The 19,589-nt window shown below is 39.6% G+C and overlaps 2 protein-coding genes across 2 annotated transcripts; one reads left to right on the forward strand and one right to left on the reverse strand.

The window, feature by feature from the left end:
• Nucleotides 1-77: 77 nt before the first annotated feature.
• pdia6 (protein disulfide isomerase family A, member 6) lies at nucleotides 78-7,349 on the forward strand. Its single transcript, XM_056363175.1, has 13 exons — nucleotides 78-230; nucleotides 573-714; nucleotides 1,472-1,529; nucleotides 2,474-2,600; nucleotides 2,708-2,814; nucleotides 2,924-3,063; nucleotides 3,460-3,574; nucleotides 4,424-4,564; nucleotides 4,968-5,052; nucleotides 5,201-5,273; nucleotides 5,352-5,510; nucleotides 5,610-5,706; nucleotides 6,648-7,349. Exons 1-13 carry the CDS (start codon nucleotides 212-214, stop codon nucleotides 6,717-6,719), a joined length of 1,335 nt encoding a protein of 444 aa, XP_056219150.1. The 5' UTR covers nucleotides 78-211; the 3' UTR covers nucleotides 6,720-7,349.
• hpcal1 (hippocalcin-like 1) lies at nucleotides 7,258-18,304 on the reverse strand. Its single transcript, XM_056363178.1, has 4 exons — nucleotides 18,018-18,304; nucleotides 10,913-11,411; nucleotides 9,756-9,861; nucleotides 7,258-8,008 (listed from the first exon to the last, which is right to left on the reverse strand). Exons 2-4 carry the CDS (start codon nucleotides 11,288-11,290, stop codon nucleotides 7,911-7,913), a joined length of 582 nt encoding a protein of 193 aa, XP_056219153.1. The 5' UTR covers nucleotides 11,291-11,411; nucleotides 18,018-18,304; the 3' UTR covers nucleotides 7,258-7,910.
• Between the last annotated feature and the right edge of the window lie 1,285 nt (nucleotides 18,305-19,589).

Consider the following 19,589-nt stretch of genomic DNA (forward strand, 5'->3'; position numbering starts at 1 on the left):
CTTCCTCCTCCAGCCCCTCTCTTACCCACAGTGTACCGGCTTTATTAAACTACACGGCGCACGCTGATTGGCCGAAGTGCAGCGTCGACATCAGCGGACCAATCAGCGTGGGCCACGGTGAGATTTTTCGATCTACTTTTGTGGGAGACGCAGCGGCTGTAGTCTGTGTGTTGTTGCTAACTGAGGGGACGAGTGGAGAACAGCTGAAACCATGAGACCGCTTTTACTAGGTGAGTGAAAACACCGACAGCTTTTTTACTTCTATAAAATGTAACGTTTGTGAATTTGTAGGCGGCAGCTGTGTAGGACTGCGTTTTCGCAACTGTGGGGTTAGCTTGAATAGCTAAGTTTAACGTGCACAGAACAGTGCCAGGCCTCCGTTATCGTTGAATCTGTGAATTAATAAAAACCCATTTCACTTGCTGATACATAAAATTGCAATATTTGTGCATATAGGCTGCATTAAGTAGGCATGCGGTGTCCTGTCAGCGCCTACTTCAGCTGGTGTGGGTGTTCATGAAACACACTCAACAGTTTTGAGAAACCGTTTGTATCTTCATCTTCTCTTCCAGGAGTGTTGGGCTGTTCCCTGGTCCTGTCTGTCCATGCTATGTACTCGGCTAGTGATGATGTTGTTGAGCTCACCCCCTCCAACTTCAACAGGGAGGTGATCCAGAGCGACAGTCTGTGGCTGATTGAGTTTTACGCTCCCTGGTGAGTCCCTACAACTTTGATGGCCATTCTTCAGTGGTAACAAGTGTGTACAGATCTACCAAGCAGTGACACACTGTCCATAGTTTCAGTACAAGCATCTCACATTGACTCACCGAAGTTTGAACCCCCTGTTTGTTGGTGCCTCTCTTCATCGAAACATGAACCTTAGTTTTGCTAGGAAGAGAATGTAGAGACTTGTATGCAAAGTTGGTAGCTCCTCCTTAATATTTTAATATGTATGATAATATGTTTTCGCATGCATACACAGACACAAAGAACTCATTTAAAGCTAAACTAAACAGAAAATGACCGTCCTGTGACCTGGGGAATCTGCCAAGTCAATAATTTGAAGCATGTTACATATAGTGTATATTCATGGGCCAGACCATTAAGTGCTTTATAGACCAGGGGCAATGAACAAGTAGCCAGTGGAGATATGTGCACCGAAAGCCGATGTAAATGAAGGGTGTGAAATATTCCCTGGATGTGTTAATATTGCATCGTCTGGTTCTGTGACTAACGCTTGTGACGTACTGAAGAACTACCGGGATGTTTCTTGATAAAATTAAATGTTTCTGGAAATGAAAACTGATTGTCCACCATCTCTCTCATTTTCACTAATTTCTCACTCATTAAGTATGTCAATTATTAATCAAGCTTACTAGCAATGAAAGAATTCTGTCATTTTTCACTAAACATCGAAATGAATTCAATTTATTATTCACGTCTCTGCATCTCTTTTGTTTAATCATCACAGGTGTGGCCACTGTCAAAATCTAGCTCCAGATTGGAAGAAGGCAGCCACTGCCCTCAAGGTAAACAAGACATCTCTACTCATCTTGGCATTTATTATTTTATTGTTGGGTTGTAGACTGAGTGAATGACAGACTGTTGGCATTTTCAGTGAAAAAGCCTCAACTATTGCAGAGAAACATTTAGTAGTCCAAGCAGTGCTGAGCATCGTTGACAAAATCAAATATCACAACATTTTTAATGGATACTTATATTGACAGTATGAGCTGTCAGGCAGGTATAATGACAAAGCATGTAGAGGCATTCATTTCACTCAGCTACAACAAACAAATAAGTTCAGAGAAGTATTTAACGTAACTGCAGGACCTAAAAAACAACACTGAAGCTAAAACATGATTGCCAAACTCTAGCTCACCGTTTTGCTAAACCTACAAATTTTTTGAAGTTTTTAACACAGCAGTGAGAATAAGAGCAAACAAAGGCGTTAGACGTGGGAAGATAATGGGCCTATAGTCAAATGTTAATGAATAATATTAACTGTGTTGCAGATAAAACAAGACAGTTTACTTGATGGAATGTGCTTTTCAGCTCATCCTTTCACTTCTAATATTATTTATCTGAAATACACTGTTTGTGCAGACACATCCAGCGTACATAAGTAAGCATTGCATTTCTTGTGAGATAGATAGATAGATAGATAGATAGATAGATAGATAGATACATACATATGTTATTTATCCCCAAGGGGAAATTCATGTGTCCATTAGCTCATTGTTGATAATAATAAAAACAGTTAATAATAAACAAACAATAATAATTAGTTTAGACCACTTCCTTTGACTGAGTTGTTGTATAGCCTGATGGCAGTGGGCACAAAGGATCTCCTGACCCTGAACTGCACACAGTTGTTTTGAGAAGACGATGATTAACAGGCAGCAATATATTTTGCTGTGATTAAAAGTTGAGAGTGAAAACCTTAAAACCTGCTTCTTTTGCAATTCTACAGGGAATTGTCAAGATTGGTGCCGTAGACGCAGACCAGCACAAGTCACTGGGTGGACAGTATGGCGTCAGAGGGTTCCCCACCATCAAGATCTTTGGAGCCAATAAGCAAAAGCCAGAGGAGTACCAAGGTACAGGCGAGAGCTTCTGCTGATCACACAGCTTTGGAATTTGTAAATATAATGAAATGCTGTATTTGACTGCAGTGACTGAAATCTGCATGTCCTTCACCCCAAAGGTGGACGCAGCAGCCAGGCCATTGTGGATGGAGCCATGAACGCTTTGCGCAGTCTGGTGAAAGATCGGCTCAGCGGCAAATCTGGCAGCTCTAGCTACAGCAAACAGGTAGATCCAGTGATGAACCTGTGCAGTAGCTCTTTGTTGCAGCTGTTTGTAAATGGAGAGATGAAACACTTGAGTGAACATGGTTAAGTCATGCTCAACTGCCTTCTAGGGTGGAGGTGGCGGCAGCAGCGGTGGCAGCAAGAAAGATGTGGTGGAGCTAACAGATGACAACTTCGACAAGATGGTGCTGCAGGGTGATGATGTGTGGCTGGTAGAGTTCTTTGCCCCCTGGTGTGGACACTGCAAGAAGTAAGTAAACCCACCCCCACACTCCCTCACTAGGACAAGAGAAATTAGATTTCTCTTATCCCTGTACGATGGAGGTTAATGGAATTTTGTTTGCTGCTCAAAGCACTGAAACAACACTGTTTCTTTTCGGAAACAATGTCCCAGTAAATCTGGATAATCCACCATGAAAACACTTCATTGGGTCTATTCCTTCAGTAGAACGTAATCCCTATTAAAACAGCTCAGCGAGGTCTGAGCTATTGTATTCCAAATAACCATGGGAATTTGACAGGCTTTCCCAACATGAATCATAAGAAATTATGCCAACCTCATATTGAAGTACTGTGGAATTAGACTCTGAGTTTACACTATCATGGTCGGGTTTTCTCAACCATCACTCTCTTCTGTTGTAAATAGCCTGGAGCCTGAGTGGGCAGCTGCAGCCTCAGTTGTCAAGGAGCAGACCAAGGGCAAAGTTCGCCTCGGAGCTGTGGATGCAACTGTACATCAGGTTGTGTCCAGCCGCTATGGGGTAAGTAAGAATCAATAAATAATAATTCGGATACAAACTACTGTACTTGTAGATGCAAAATAGGCATACAAAGTAAGAAATTTGTAACTAAATTTATACAATTTTAACTACATTTATTAGCCTTGCAAAGTACAGTTCTATCTACTTTGCATGTGTGACATTGGCCTTGTAAACACGCTGGTTTGTACAGTTTCAATTGGTAAGTCTCAAACATGTAATGAATGTGGTCTGTGTTTATACTGATATGCTCTTCTTACTGGTGTTGGATGCTGAATCAAAGCCTCTGCCGCCTTTTAGTAGAGCGTGACTGTTAACTGCTGACTGTCCAAACCAAGCTGTGAATCTATGTTGGTAGTACAAACCTACAAATCTTTTATTTGTGTTTCTTTTAATCTTTTATTTCTTGCTCAATATCACAATGTCACTTCACAGTCCATTTACAGCTGTCACCTCTTTAATATTACAGTCACATAAAGCAGAGGATAAAGTAACAATCCAAACTAAAGTCTTGAAGATGTCGCTTCAAAGTGTTTCCCTTTGTTTGAAGCCCTCAAACACCGTGACTGTCTCCAAATACTGTTAATACACTTACATAACTACTTATAACATTTCAGTGTAAATTGACATTGCAATGTCAACCACAAAATGTCAGCCACCAGTGGGAGTCCTACTAAATGTCAGACAAACCACATTATAACACAGTAGTTAGAAGATATCTCTCCTATACTGAATCCTTAGTTAAATATAAATATGGCACTAAATCGAAAGAATTCCTTGCTTCCCAAACACAGAACTGAAGAAATATATATATATATATATATATGTGTGTGTGTGTGTGTGTGTGTGTAGATCCGTGGATTTCCCACCATCAAGGTTTTCCGTAAAGGTGAAGAGCCCGAAGACTACCAAGGAGGCCGCTCCCGTGGTGACATCATCGAGAGGGCTTTGGAGCTGTTCTCTGACAACGCTCCTCCTCCTGAAATGCTGGAGGTCAGTGCAGTGTTGTGTCTTCTATGTTGGATGCATGAATGAGAGTTTACCATGCTGCTGGCGATGATGCTTTTTGTATTCTCAAAGTCATAACACACTGTATTTCCACCTGTTGCTATATTTATATAATTTATATTTACATGGGTGTTAAGCATGAGCAGTGACAGCCACCACGGCTGAGCAGGCAAAAGAAACTGAAACTTGAACACAAAACCCTAAAGACATCACAGACTGAGAAATTGTTCTCTGGCAAGTCCAACAGCAAGGACTATGTGCTACCAAAGATTAGACGAAAAGGTCAAAAACAGTATCTAACTCATTAGCGATGATCTGAATTTCATCTTGACAATTATCTTGAACCATATAAAACGGTATATCTAAATTGTAAATGTTTATCTCTCAGATCCTCAGTGAAGACATCTTGAAGAAGACCTGTGAGGACAGTCAGCTGTGTATAATTGCTGTCCTGCCTCACATCCTGGACACAGGTGAGACCAGACACACCTCCAACTCTGAACATGTTAAATAGGTCATAAATGTAACCTTAAAGCAAACAAAAAAAACCAACACAAATGTGATGCAAGAACCTTGTAATTCTTGAATCACTCACCATCCATTTTCCTTGTATCTCAACAGGCGCATCAGGTAGAAACGGATATCTGGAAGTGATGATTAAGATGGCTGAGAAGTACAAGAAGAAGATGTGGGGGTAAGGATGAGAGACCGTGGATTATTATTCCAATGACTAATAATGACTGTGATTAATGACCTGCCCTCTCGTTGTCAGCTGGCTGTGGGCTGAGGCGGGAGCCCAGATGGAGCTGGAGGCCTCTCTGGGTATTGGTGGATTTGGCTACCCTGCCATGGCCGCCATTAACACGCGCAAGATGAAATTTGCCCTGCTGAGGGGCTCCTTCAGTGAGACTGGAATTCACGAGTTCCTCAGGTAGGGGGCGCTGCTGTCTGAGCTTGTTTCACTATTGTAATTCAAAGTAAAACACATTTCAGAGTGGGTCGATTGATGGAGTTTGTTTCATCTTTTTAGGGAGCTTTCTGTGGGCCGTGGCTCTACTGCCACATTGGGAGGTGGGGCCATGCCCAAGATTCACGCTGTTGAAGCCTGGGATGGCAAAGATGGACAGGTGAGTGGGCCTCATGGTCAGATTTTCCGACTATATATTTGGCTGATCACAAGTTTGCGGCCTTCAGCTAAATGGCATTCAGATGGACAGTCACTGTACGTTCTTATTTTTATAGGTTATATTAAACTTACGACTAACTCACACTGTATCGATCGGGTCGGGATGTGGGTGCTTACATTGTACAGAAACACAATCCATTAAAGTTTATTCAAACAAGACCTCGTCATCCTCTGAAATGTGGGCCAAAAGAAAAGGCAGCATTTCTACAATAAGAAGACAAAAAAAAAAAGATACAGATGGCTGGGAAACACGGACAATATAGTCTCTGTTTTGCAGCGAAGTTGAGTTTTTTTTTCTCTGTTGCAGCTCAACTTCAGTCAAAACTGAGGCAACCGCTATCCGTAAAATACCTCTCCAATAATATTAAAACTGTCTCACTAGAGTTTATAATGGATCTTTTGACCATAGCCATCTGGGAATTTGGATTTCCGAGCTGCTCAAACTGCAAGATAGACGACCAATACTCAACCCATCTGAGAGATGGGCTGTTGATGAGTTAAACAATTAATCTGGCATTTTAACCCACCTGAAACCGAACATTAAATGATGATCAATCTGGCAGTCCATTTCTAAAATTGGTCCAGGGGGACCGCATGTTGTCTGCCCAGCTCAGTACAACAAGCCTCTACCAATTTGTTGCTGCCTGTCTACTGCAAATACACTCTGAGGAATATATCAAGACACAGTTATATAATAAGCAGTTGGAGTGCACCCAAAACAAACATAATCATTTCTCACAGTAGTGAGATAGTGAAAGTCAAATCAGAGCCTTAGAGACAAACACTCCACCGCAGAAAGCTCTGATGTATGAATTTGGCATTTTATCGTCTCACTATCTTCATCTTTGCTAACTGTCTTTATTTTACACTCGTCATCTTCAGCTTCCTGTGGAGGAGGACTATGACCTCACTGACGTAGACCTAGATGATGACTTTGACAAGGATGAGTTATGAGCCCAAGAAAGGTGGGATTTTATCCAGACTGGTTTGGTTGGATCTGGTCTGGTCCTGCGTGACACACCTCCCCTCTCCTGTGGACGAACGGGAGGCCCAGTCGCCCAGTTACTGAAATACTCCAGAAAAGACACATGAGAGACACCTGCAGTTTCTCACATCATCTTTGTCAGTCAAGGGGGGGCAGGAGGGAGGAAGGTGTATGTGTTTGTGTGTGTGTGTGAGTCGTGTCCCTGGAATGAACTCTGCCTCACGTACCTGCTGAACAGTAGAAGCTGAATATTTATACGGCCGCTGCAAGCTGTGAAGAGGAGGGTGGAGGTTCTGAATGTGGCATTTCAGTTGTATGTCTTTTTCAAACATTGTCCCCTCTCCCCTCTTCAGCCATCTTTAACCACCTATTTTAAGATGTGGACTTGTCAGAGTAACACTTCAATGTGCAACCTGGTGTGTCTAAATATATACTTTTTTTCTCTTTTTAAACCAGTTAATGAGAATCTTGGTGGGTTTGCATCAGGACAAGGAGATACTGTGGGACTTCTTGTGTAGATTTTTCTTACACGACTTTATTTCAATTGTGTGAAAACAAAATGACATTTTTGTTACAAAAATAAAAAGGAATAAAAACAATCACGGCCTCCTTATTCACATAAACTGTTACAATATAACAAAACGCATATCACAGAGCGCATGCAATACCAAAGGCATATAGAGCTTGTTCAGAATAGCAACCTGTTTATCTACGGTTGATATTCTGAACAACAGTAAGCCACTTTTCAACAGCTACATCCAATCAAATTATACCAAGTGATGTAATTAGTTTCCTCTTAGTGTAACATAATGAGAGAAATAATACTTGCAAACATAATCCAGTCTGTATAAATATGTGATATGGCACCTCACTTATGGAGAACAAGTAAAAACGGAGAGCTGTGGGGAAAAGCATATACACAGAATAGCTGAAGTGAGAAGCACGTCATAGTCCACAGAGAAGCAGCCACATTGACAAAAGTCAATTATCCATTAATGTAAACACTAGGCAATGGAGTGTTACTGAAATGAAAGGGTTGTCTGCTGAGGGTGGGTGTGATGATGATCAGGTGAACAGCATGAAGCTGGATGGATGTTGGTGCGTATGTGTTCCAGAGAGAGAGAGAGAGAGAGAGAGTGTGTGTGTTATTGTCTCTGTCCTCAGAACTGACGAGAGGCTCCCTGATCCGACTGCAGCAGTCTGACGATGGACGGATCACTCTTGGCACCTTTAATGAACTCCTCCAAAGACAATCTACCTGTGAAGCAGAGACCAAAAAAAGGATCTCAGTCACCAGCAGCTGAACATGTGATGAAGTGTTGAATCATGCAGCAACCACCCACCAAAATCAACAGTTAAGCTTCTGATGTAACTACCAAAAATATAATCACTGCTGCCCTACAACAAATTCACAGGGAAATTACACAACACTTTTTAGATAAATTATAATAAACTTGCATGCATCTTATTATGACAAAATGATTCAATTCAGATTCTTTCATAGCTGTCTAGTCACATCAACCAGCAGGTGATGCTCTTGTGCTATTTCCATGTCATTTAGGAATTCTTTATTGATTAACACTTTCACAAAAATTAGAAATGGGCAACACAATTTTTAACCAAATGCTAATGCGAGTATTTTATTTATTGATAATACTGATACCAACACTGAGTATAGTTTATAAAAAATATCAAAATCACAGTACTGCCTTTCAAGTCAGTAATCCCTCAGTAAAGAAAAAAATTCTGTCATTGTAAATAATTTTTACAGACCAGTTACAATTCTGTAAATATCGATGAAATGAAAATTATATTATTATTTTATTATTATTATTATATTAAAGTAAAAGACATGAATACAATTATAAAAATCTATATAATATGTTTAAAAAATATCCAAATATTAAAATGTAATTATTACTTTTAAATATTTCTATTACATGAAACAGCCCAAACGGGACAACTATGTATTCTTTGCAACAATATAATTATATATATAGAGTGCCTCAAAGTGCATTTTACATCTGCAAAAACCTTGCAAAAGTATTTGAAATTATTGCATTGTTTAATAGGTATTAAAATGAAATGAGCAGCACTTGACATCTTGATAACAGAACAGAATGCATCCTTGCACTATTTCAGCATTTAACATTTTACTTGAGTTTGTGTCTCATATTGTAAGTAAAAGCACCACAAACTAAAGCCGACATTAGCAGAAAATATTCCCATGGCTTTAAGTCAGTTTTGACTGATCTACCACAATGATAGAACACAAGAGTAGGCCATAATTTGTTTAGAATAACTGCAGCTTTCTGTCAGCCGGCATCTGTTTCAATTGCATTAGAAAGAGGGGTTAACTGAGTTTTAGTGGATTTACCCTCTGCTGCTGCTGTAGCCGTAGGCCTGGTCTGTGGTACCATGTGATTTCATAAAACTTGAGCCTGAGACACACACTTTGACCTCCAGATGTTCTGAACCTTCTGCTTCAAAACAAACTGATCTGCCCTGCTGCCTCATGCTCTAAACATCGTACTGATATGTGACATGTCAAATACACGGAAGACATGGGAAATGCTTAAGTACATATCACATGGGTGTAGCATGGATTTTCTCAAAACTGTTCTGTGGTGCCTATTGTGTCATGGTAACGACTTACATTAACCTGTCTATATTTTTTTCTTTCTTGATGTGATAGTTGCCCATCTATAATCGTGTAGCACTTGTCCTAACCAGTTTAACTGAATGACTAAGCCATGTAAGTTTACGTTTGTTTTTCAAAAGGTTTAATTCTGAGTGTTATTGCAGCTTTGCAGTCATTGAGGACCAGCACACTCATCAAGTAAATATTTTTAAAAAACTTCTGGTCTGCAACAAACTCTGCCTAACTTTTTCCTGTCAGAAGACGCAAAGCAAAAGGCAGCTTTCATTTAGAGGTCCAACTTGTTGGTTGTGATATTTTTCCACAAAGCATGCACATAAAAACAAAAGTGAAACACCATTCTTACCATCATTGTCTATGTCCATCTGTCTGAAGATTTTATCTGTCCTTTTCTCTGGTGTTGATTCATCCTCAGGCATCTTCATCACTGACGACACCATCTTGTAAATGGCCTACAAAGGAGGGTAAGAATGATTCATTTTCCTGTTTATCTGTGTGAAGCTTTAAGATGCCAAAGTTGAAGAATAACCCCCCACCCCGACATATTAGTTACATGTATTGTCTGAATGATGATGGTGCTCTGGCAACTAAAGCTCCTCACTCACTGAGACGCATGGTTATAATGTGTATATTTCAGTCTTTTAAAACATTAAACATTTAAGATCATCTAAAGGTCTTTGATGGCTTTGATGAAAAAAATATGTTTTGCTGAAAAAAAGCATGCTACAGTAACAAAAGCAGTGGTGCTTAGTGTTTTTTCTCTGGGTTTTTTCACATTCATTTGTATCCACAAACACAACGGACTGAACCAATATTGATATGGAGCCCTGCAGGCTGCCCAGCTCACCATATTGGAAGAGTAAATATAGCCACAGTGATAAGAAAAAACAGAAAGGGCAGCCTGCATCCATGATGTGAGGTGAAAATATCTTATGAATTCAGAACTGCAAATTAATATTAAGCCTAAAATCAGCTATTACACAGTAAACCTAGACGCTAAAATATATTTTGCATATAATTTACACACCAAAAAATCCTCAGCTGCAGCTGCTGAGATGTCAGAATTTGCTGTTTTTCCTTTTCTCATGTTATAGAAAACTCAATTTCTTTATGAACATAATTGTTGCTGCATCCTGACTTGGAAGAGGTACGAGTGTAGAACGAGTAATAGTTTACTTTTAGATTTCAATAAATGATATTTCATATGTTATGTATATAAACTCCGCTTAAAATGTGAGGAATGTGATTATATATCTTCCTTTTATCCTTCTTTTTGCCTGTCTTTTCTGGGTTCAGATTTTTACTCCGTCAGAGGTAAAATTCTTATGGAAAACTAATGCAAATGTTTACATTTTCATTCCTCCCATCTAAATTAGCTTTATCTAATATTAAGGTTTGTTTAATAATACATTTAGATTTCAGAGAGGGCGCAGAACGGGCTGATCCTGCCCCAAACTACAGACACTAGAGCACATACATCCATGAAGAACAGTTTGTCCACACCTGAACTATCTCCAGCATCTCTGCCCGACTGATGTAGCCGTTCCCGTCCAGGTCGTACATGCTGAAAGCCCAACGCAGCTTCTGCTCGAGCCCGCCGCGAGACGTCACACTGAGGGCGATGATGAACTCCCTGAAGTCAATGGTGGCATCCCCGTTGGTGTCAAATGTGCGAAAGACGTGCTCTGCAAACTTTGAGGCGTCCCCGTAGGGAAAGAAGTTGGCATAGATCTTCTTGAACTCCTCCACGGTCAGGTGTCCGGTGGGACAGTCCTTGAGGAAGCCGCGGTACCACTCCTGCAGCTCGTGGTCAGTGAACTCTGTGTTTTCCCTCAGGTCATTCAGGACCTCAGGCCGTAGCTTGCTGTTCTGTTTCCCCATGACACAGCACTCTCTCAGGCAGGCAAGTAGCTGGGCTGGTGTCTCTACCTTCTCCTTTCACTTCTCCACTGTCCCTGTGTTTTCACTCTCCACGTCGATGGCTGCTCGGTTTCCTCCTCTCCTGCAGGAGACCAACAAACCTCATTAATATCCTTGTGTGAATATCATAAATGATTCATGGGTTCAATAATTCCTGTGTTTGCAGCAGTGTTTTATCATGAAACGTGCTGAAGATGCTTCTCAGGCAATTTGAACGATTGAGACAATGTCCATACACAAAAAAAGAAAGATAAGATCACATCACACGTCTATAATATTGTAAGGTCTTGACCTTACCCTGTAAATTCCCTACAGATAATGTATGTTATGATTTGGCACGACAAATAACACTGAATTGAATTGAATGAGGGAACCATATGTGTCTATTGTAGTGTGTGTTGGTGGTAGGGTGGGGGCCTGATCTCCGTGGATACTGTATTAATCCTCTGGTATGGTGATAATTTATCGACCCTTCATTGCATGGTGGTGAGACAAGTGTCCTGGGGCATTGTAATTAGCAATAAAGCCACTTTCTAAAAGGTCAGGCTGATACTGACTGTTGTTACTGAGAAGGCCAGATAGTCACCTCGACAATAACGCCCACCTTTATGTGAAAATGAATATTCCAATTGATTTTAAGCAGGTGGAGTTCATGTAATGATTAAAGAGAAACACAAATGATGGCTCAAAAATACCATTGCAAACAAAGACACTGGAGCATTTGAACCACCTGGGCCTATTCACCTGTGGTTTGTCTAAATTCTGTTTCCATGGTTATATTCTGCAAAATCTGTTTATTCATGTATGCAGGGGTATTCATGACGAGGGATATGAGGATGCATAAACACAACACATCCAGAATACAGCCATAACAGCATAATAACTATTAGACTGGACGCTTCTTGTGCATACGACCCACTGATGAAGCAGAGGCAAATATGGGGGTGCTAGTAAGCAAGAAGGTTATGACACTTGCAGGGAAAATACATGGTGGTGTGTGTGTGTGTGTGTGTGTGTGTGTGTGTGTGTGTGTGTGTGTGTGTGTGTGTGTGTGTGTGTGTGTGTGTGTGTGTGTCTGTCTGTCTGTGTGTGTTTGTGTGTGTTTGTGTGTCTGTGTGTGTTTGTGTGTGTGTTTGTGTGAGAGAGAGAGAGCATGTTTGTTTGCATATCAGTTAGCTGAGTTTCTGGCCCAAAAAGGAGGAGAAAAAGTAAAACAACAAAAAAGCAGCATGAAGACACAAATTATCTGGATATCTACATGAAGACGAACAAAATCCATCTGTTTGTTTATCCTCTCAAATAGTCTCAAGCATTTTGTATTAACCAGCTATAATTTGTATCTCATAAGAGTTTCGATAGCAGGGTCGCCTTTAGTGTGTGCTCCTGTGAAACAGCATTATAGCGATAGATCAACATAGTTAAAGTTCGAAGAGTAACATATAAAATAGTTAAAACCAAATGAATACTACTTTTTGGAGATCTAAAGGATGAAATCTGCCAAAACCTGAGCTAATATTCTACAACATGTATCCGGTAAAGTGTGAGTGGGAGGGACAGAAAGAGAGATGTGCGGGGGCAGGGAAGACGAAAGAATGGAAAAAAGTATGACACATAGAAAGAAAAACTATTTCCAGCTATACTATGTGAGCTGCTTTGCTAATACCAGCTGTTCAATTACATAATGATCCCTCTGAATAACACCTCCACTCCCCTGAGGTACCTATAATGAATTGTACGGGACAGAGAGATATATTATCCCAATGTTCTCTTTCTTTCAATTATTGAAATCTCATTGCTCCTGCGTTATTGGGACCAGAGCGATTCTATCTGGCGTAGAACAAATGAGAGCAGTGTGAATTTGAATGAGGTCTTTTCGAAACGACGACGCCCTCATTTCTCATAATTGCCACATGGGTCTAATTTCCTGCAGTTTTATGAATCAAAGTCACAGAGCACCATGAGAGGCAGGCGGGTTTGAGAAACAGGCAGTGATACAAACTCTTAACAGTGTCACTCAGGCTTATAAATGGAAAAAAAAAAATCTTTGAAACCAGATGCATAATACATTAATACAGATCATTTCTCATGTTCGCATCTGTTTGAACTTTTGTGCATTAGACTGTACAGGTGTGCCTAAAGTGGCTACTTAGTGATGTAGCACAGTCATATAAGCGCTACCTCTTTGTATCCTGTCCATGATAATGAATAATGATTTTTACAAAGCTCACAGGACCCAAGCAGCACCAGGCAGCAACACATGCAAGTGTCAGCCCTCATCTCTTACAGAATTTGCCAGGTAAAGACACACAATAACAAATGTGCAAACACAGAATCTCTAAACACAATATTTACATACAGTGGTAATTCTCACTATTATAATTAAGGTGTGTTGTGTGTGTAGATGTTGAGGTGTTTCTCTTTATAAATGAAAAACTTTGGCCTGCTGGTGGTGCTGGAGGAAAAGGAAAAGTTAGGGATCTCCAAAGTCAGTAGGGTTCATCATTACCATGAACGTCTGTCACAAAATTGGTGATCCATCCAACAACTGTTGACATATTTCAGTTTGAACCAAAGTGGTGGACTGACTGACCGACAGACCAACATTGACATCAGTCAATTGGCATAGATGTCAATGCCAATAGTAGCATGGCTAAAAATAGTCTGACATATATCAAACTGGCTTTAAATAGAGCAAAAGCACACATTGTAGGATTTTGTGTGTTTGCCTTATCCAACTTTGTTGCAAGCTTGTCAATGTTATAGAGCAGGAGTGACCCACAAGACTAAAAGTGATGCTCACTTTGACAATACATTATCATTGTCTGCTGACTGTGTTTTAACTGGACAACGGTATAAATCACACACTGCCCCACAGGCCTGTCCGTAGTCCTTCCGTTCTAATATACAACAGGATGAGGAAGTGGAAGCACCTCCTCAGCTCTAGGTCACATGGACTTTTCCAGGACAGCTCAGTGTTCAGGCTGAGCTGGAGCAGACATAAATATGGGCGTTGCTATTTATTCCCTCAAACACACAAAGCCACAAGAAACCCAGAAGATTCCATGCTGGAAGACTGAAAAGTGCTGGCCTTACGTTTCAAGAGAGTCTGAAGCTAAATTAAGAGTTTACTTCTAGGAGACTTATAATTTGGGAAGAAGACAGCAAAACAGTGTGTACTCTGGTAAAGAGATTATTAGTTCAAACTATGCAAACATACTTATCAAAGACTGTGGATTGCAAAACAGTCTTAAAGATTCCAGTGACCTCTGTAATATGCTCATTAAAGCCTAAAACTAAACTAGATTCCCATAAATAAAATATGTGTTGCAATTAAGGCTTATTCCATATTTTTTTGTGACTTTCTCTTCAGGAAAACAGAGAGAAAGTAGGATGATCTTTGGGCATTTGATCATTATTTCTGGATAAGTCTTAAGTGCAAAGACTTCGCATTTGAAATATTGCTGCAGGACAACAGCTAAATTGGTTGTTTTAAGTCATGGCTCACTGTGACCTGCTACAGTTTCTGGCTTCAACATGCTGGGCAATTGGCAATATGTTATTCCTTTTGTATACACAAAAACAGAGTGATACAGAGCTGCATTGGTGATGTCACAGGATGTTTTATATGTTGTCCCAGCTGGAGCCTTTTTGTGAGCTATTTTGGTGGATTTTAAGTTGCTGCTTACTGCACTGGGACATATTTTGCAATGTGGTCAGAAGTAACTGCTTTGACATCCCTATGACCTCCTTTGCAGAGAATCACGTCCCTCAATGCCTTGTCTGCATGAAGTTGCAGAGTAAGTCTGTAAGCTGAACACAGTTCACAAGCATTGCTTGATACACAACAGCCCCTTGAGATTGCCATTCCATATTTAGTGATTGCAATTCCCCCCTATTACACAGCAACAGTCTCTCTCCTTGCCCCCCACCCCCATGGCCACCCCTGTTCTGTATGGTCCACTTTTTCCACTGCGTTTGCTGCCTAATGAGACTGTTTCACACAGGCTTCAGTGCAGCATGTATCCCCCTCCCCAAGGCTACAGTGGGGATTGTGTAAACGTCTGACCAGGCCAGTTTCACTGCTGTTTGCCATTCTCAGGCCCACCTCATTTCCTGGGTAATGGCTTGTCACAACAAAGAAAGCCTTTATTCTTTTCCCAGATGCTCATTACTTCATGTACAGCAAATAAAAAATTGCAAAGACAGTCAGAAAAGGAGAGATGTAGGTTGTGTGTTTGGATACAAACAAGCACATAGATGCATATTGGGGGGAGTTGGGCAGTGAAACTCCAAGTAGTGCATCCATAAAGCATGACAGACAGCTGATGGAGCTCATTATGCCTCGGACAGTACATCAGTTAGTGACTAGGAAACAAAAGACAACTGGCATCAGAGTTTACATCCAAATGTTAAAAAAAAAGTATATTTTATATATTTATTATATTTAGTATATATATTTGCAAAGGAATTAAAAAGATATAATTGATGGACAGAATAAATCAGCACCTATTTTGAGACTCAATTAATAATTTAAGTCATTTTTTAAGCAAAAATGCAACAAATTCACTGGTTCCTGCTTCTAAATTGTAAATGTATTTACTGGGTTTCTTAATCTTATCTGATAGTAAATTGAATATTTTTGTATTTTGAACTGTTGGCTGGACAAAAAAAGATAAGATGTCACCTTGTACTCCGGGATATTGTGATTGATAGTTGTCAGTATTCTCTGACATTTAATAGAGTAAGACTAACTGACTCATTAACAAAATAAATGGCAGATTAACAGTAACAAAAAGAAATAGTTAGTTGCAGAGTTTGTTAATTAGCTGGATAATTTCTAATGTTTTTTCCCCAAAATAGATTCGTCTCTACATCTTATGATGTCAGAGGAGTCACAGAACATTTCCCATCCTCAACTCTGCATAAACACAACAGAGAAAATATTTTTCACTCTGTATGTATCATGCCTCTTTTGAATGGAATGTAAATTAAACAAACTGATATGGTTCAGTGCACAGAAAGAAAGCAGACTTCCCATTTTAGTGGTGCGTGTAGCCTGCTGTGCAGTGGATGAGCTGAGCACGCTCTCACTGCAGCCTGAAGCGCTGCGTACTACTGGTAACTAAGACTGCATCAGGTGAGTGAGGAGTTGGTCCAGTTTAAAAGGAAGAAAAAAGAGAAAATGAGCTCTCCTGTTATTCTCGCTTTCAGTGCTGCTTTGTGGCAGCCTCTCTGAACTTGTGTTGGAGAAAATCACGCAGTAGATTAGGATGAAGTCCCCTGACACACCAGTAGTCAAGGCAACAGGATTGTAGTGCTATGTCTTATGAGAAGGAGGTGGTGTAACTATCAATCTGGGGCACACACAGGGCAGGAGATAATCATTCATTTTTTCTGTGTATGTGTGTTTACATTTTAAATGTTTACTCTGTTGTTTTTGAATACTATTTGATCTTATTCTGTTTATGATCATGCACAGTGATTTCTGCATCATACTCATTGCTTGATACTGTCCAGTGTACAAATTGTTAAACTGCATATTCTAAATACAACAGTTTTGTGAGCAAAAAGTTCACAAGTGAAAAATAATTTGGTTAGTTTTCATTTTAGCAGTGAGAAAGAAAGTTTTTCAGTTTTTTAAATGGTGAGTGGGCTCATTTAATCTTGGATGCACACTTTTCACATGTTGGCTTTGGTCTTCTTGTCAAAAAGTGGGAGATAAAATGGAAAAAACTGTGACAATTGTGTGGTATAGTAGTTTAAATTAGTGGACTGGGAAGCATAATTATGGCAAGACACAAAGTTTGAAGGGATTGATTCCATCTTAAGCAGAGGAGCACGACACAGGTCCACCTTCTTAACACCATTTACTGTATACCATATATTTTTCTTAGAGCTGGGCAATAAGTCAATATTACTGTTTAATTATTACTATTTAATTACTATTTAATTATATCAACAAATTTCTGTATCAAACATTTTTTAGCAAGCAGTAATTAGGATTAGATCATGATAAAAAAAATTGTTAGCTCATCAGTTAAGCTTTATTTATTCAGAAAAGCTCATTGAGATCTAATTCTTTTTTGCAAGAGTGACCTGAGAGCAGATTACCTGCACAAAAGATCACAACTAGTCAAATTCAGTCACACAAAACAATCACTGCATACACACAGCCAAACTATTAGTTCACTATTATTTTAATTAGTTATTCAAGTATTTGTTTTACAGATGTAAGGCTTTGCTCCTGCTGTGAAGCACAGATTATTATTCTGAATAGCTTTATTTATTTATTTTATGTGGTTGTGCATACATTGTGTAGCCTATTGATATATGAAAAGATAAATATTGTGATAATCATGCCAACCATATTATCCAGCCCTATTTGTCTTTAACTTAATCCTGTACATGAGTATTACATTTTATTAATTCAGGATTTGTTTACAGTATGTTTCAAGCTACTTGCAAAACTTCCATTGAACAAAAAGGTACTTTTGAGCCTACTTTACCATAGTTTTAACATATTTTGTGTAGGTGTGATGTAGGCTAGTCTGTCATGGGTGTAGCCCTTGTACCACCCTTCTGTGTCTTGGGTAAATTGCCACATCAGTCCAGGATAGACTCACCGCTGGGGGAGACTGGGCATTACGGCAGCTTTAAGTATTTTTTTCATAAAGTCATGTAAACTTACCTCTTTAAGGAGTAATGGTAGCTTATGAGAAAGTCCACTTTCCCACCTCACGGCGTCACCAACCGCCAAACTTAACCGTTAACTTAACAAACCCTAACTTACACCTCCTCCTACTGATAAAACTCTGTAAAATCCAAATCGAGAATAATGTAAGATGCTGACGGTCGTCTGTCACTTTCTGGACAAATTAAAGATATGAAGTTGTACCAGAATAGCGTAAATGTCGTTTTTAAGCTAGGTTTTTATCTGTCCTGCCTCCAGTTCCCAGTGTAACGGCTTTATCATTTAGTGGAAGATGTGGCACAGAGCTCGGTTTTCATCCGACTCGCCTAAGTCACAACCAAAGGGTTTTCTTTTCTCTTTTAAGGCGATTAAACTTGCCTTATGTGGCTGCTGGAGAAGCGCCTGCAGTTTGTAACAATGGAGAGTGGGAATTGCCGTTGAAAGTAAATATAGGCGTTATTTCAAATGTATTTTTATATAGATTTACCGACTTGTCGTTTATGTTTTGTATTTAAAACCCCCCTGCGCACTGAATGGATTCGTCCACACTCGCTGCTTGCATCGTAGAAACAGTCGCAGCAGCGTCCTGTGGAAAATTATCACTGGAGACTATTATTAGCACAATATCTAAAATAAACTGTTCACATTTGAAGGAAAATGTTAATACTGGAATAACCGATCAGCAGCTGCACCAAACACACGCACTATCATGCATAAATCTTTTTTTTTTTTTTAAACAGTAATTCTATTATACATTTTAGGTTAAACAAAGTAATTACATAATAATATGATATGCTATAAAAACTGGGTTCATCGGTAAACTTCTATTATCAAGATGCCTAAAGATACAAAAACACAGCAACCTTCATAAACCCACATAGGAATATTTGTCTTTTCTTGTTGGAGTTGCACAAGTGTTGAGATCATGATTCCTTGGTGGACAGTCTTTTTAATTTTAACCTAAAAATAACCTGAGATATTAAACACAATCGCACAAGTCCCTCTAATGTTGTGGGGAAAGCAGCATTAGAAAGCAGTGGTATTATTATCACGTTTTAACCCAAATTCATCTATTTGCCACTATGACTTACACTTGTCCATCAGTACCTGTCACAGTGACTTCTCTTATAGGCTAAAGTGACACTGCAGGGAGGGTGGTGTGTATGTCAGCATTTCAGTGAGTGGATAAATAATTAACCACGTGTATGTGTGTATGTGTGTGTGTGTGCTTCTTCCTGAAGCCTGACACCTGTTTCTATAAGCACTTGGAGTGTTTATCTCTACCTAAGAGTGAGTACAATACAGACTAGGAGGGGGTTCGTGGCAGCGATAAAGTAGTCTGAGGTTGCTTTTGTTGCTTTTGCCAATTTGAAACTTAATACTGACACAGGCCTGTTGTTGCTAGAGGAATGAAGATTAAAGCATTGCTGTAACTTCTTTATAATAGTACTATAGGATCCTTATACATTTCCAGGGACTGTATACGACATAAAAACAAAACATAGCCTATTATGTGGCTGCAAGTCAGATTATTCCAAATGTTATGGTAAGTAACAAGTCATATTACAA

This window comes from Seriola aureovittata, chromosome 19, assembly GCF_021018895.1.
Source record: "Seriola aureovittata isolate HTS-2021-v1 ecotype China chromosome 19, ASM2101889v1, whole genome shotgun sequence".
NCBI classification, from domain to species: domain Eukaryota; kingdom Metazoa; phylum Chordata; class Actinopteri; order Carangiformes; family Carangidae; genus Seriola; species Seriola aureovittata.

Coding starts and splice junctions, on each gene's coding strand:
- pdia6 (XM_056363175.1), top strand. Junction 4,565..4,967: donor CTCCTCCTGAAATGCTGGAG/GTCAGTGCAGTG, acceptor TTTATCTCTCAG/ATCCTCAGTGAAGACATCTT. Junction 5,511..5,609: donor GGAATTCACGAGTTCCTCAG/GTAGGGGGCGCT, acceptor TCATCTTTTTAG/GGAGCTTTCTGTGGGCCGTG.
- hpcal1 (XM_056363178.1), bottom strand. CDS start 11,290: ATGGGGAAACAGAACAGCAAGCTACGGCCTGAGGTCCTGAATGACCTG. Junction 9,862..10,912: donor AGATGCTGGAGATAGTTCAG/GTGTGGACAAAC, acceptor CCTCCTTTGTAG/GCCATTTACAAGATGGTGTC. Junction 8,009..9,755: donor GATGGACATAGACAATGATG/GTAAGAATGGTG, acceptor TCTGCTTCACAG/GTAGATTGTCTTTGGAGGAG.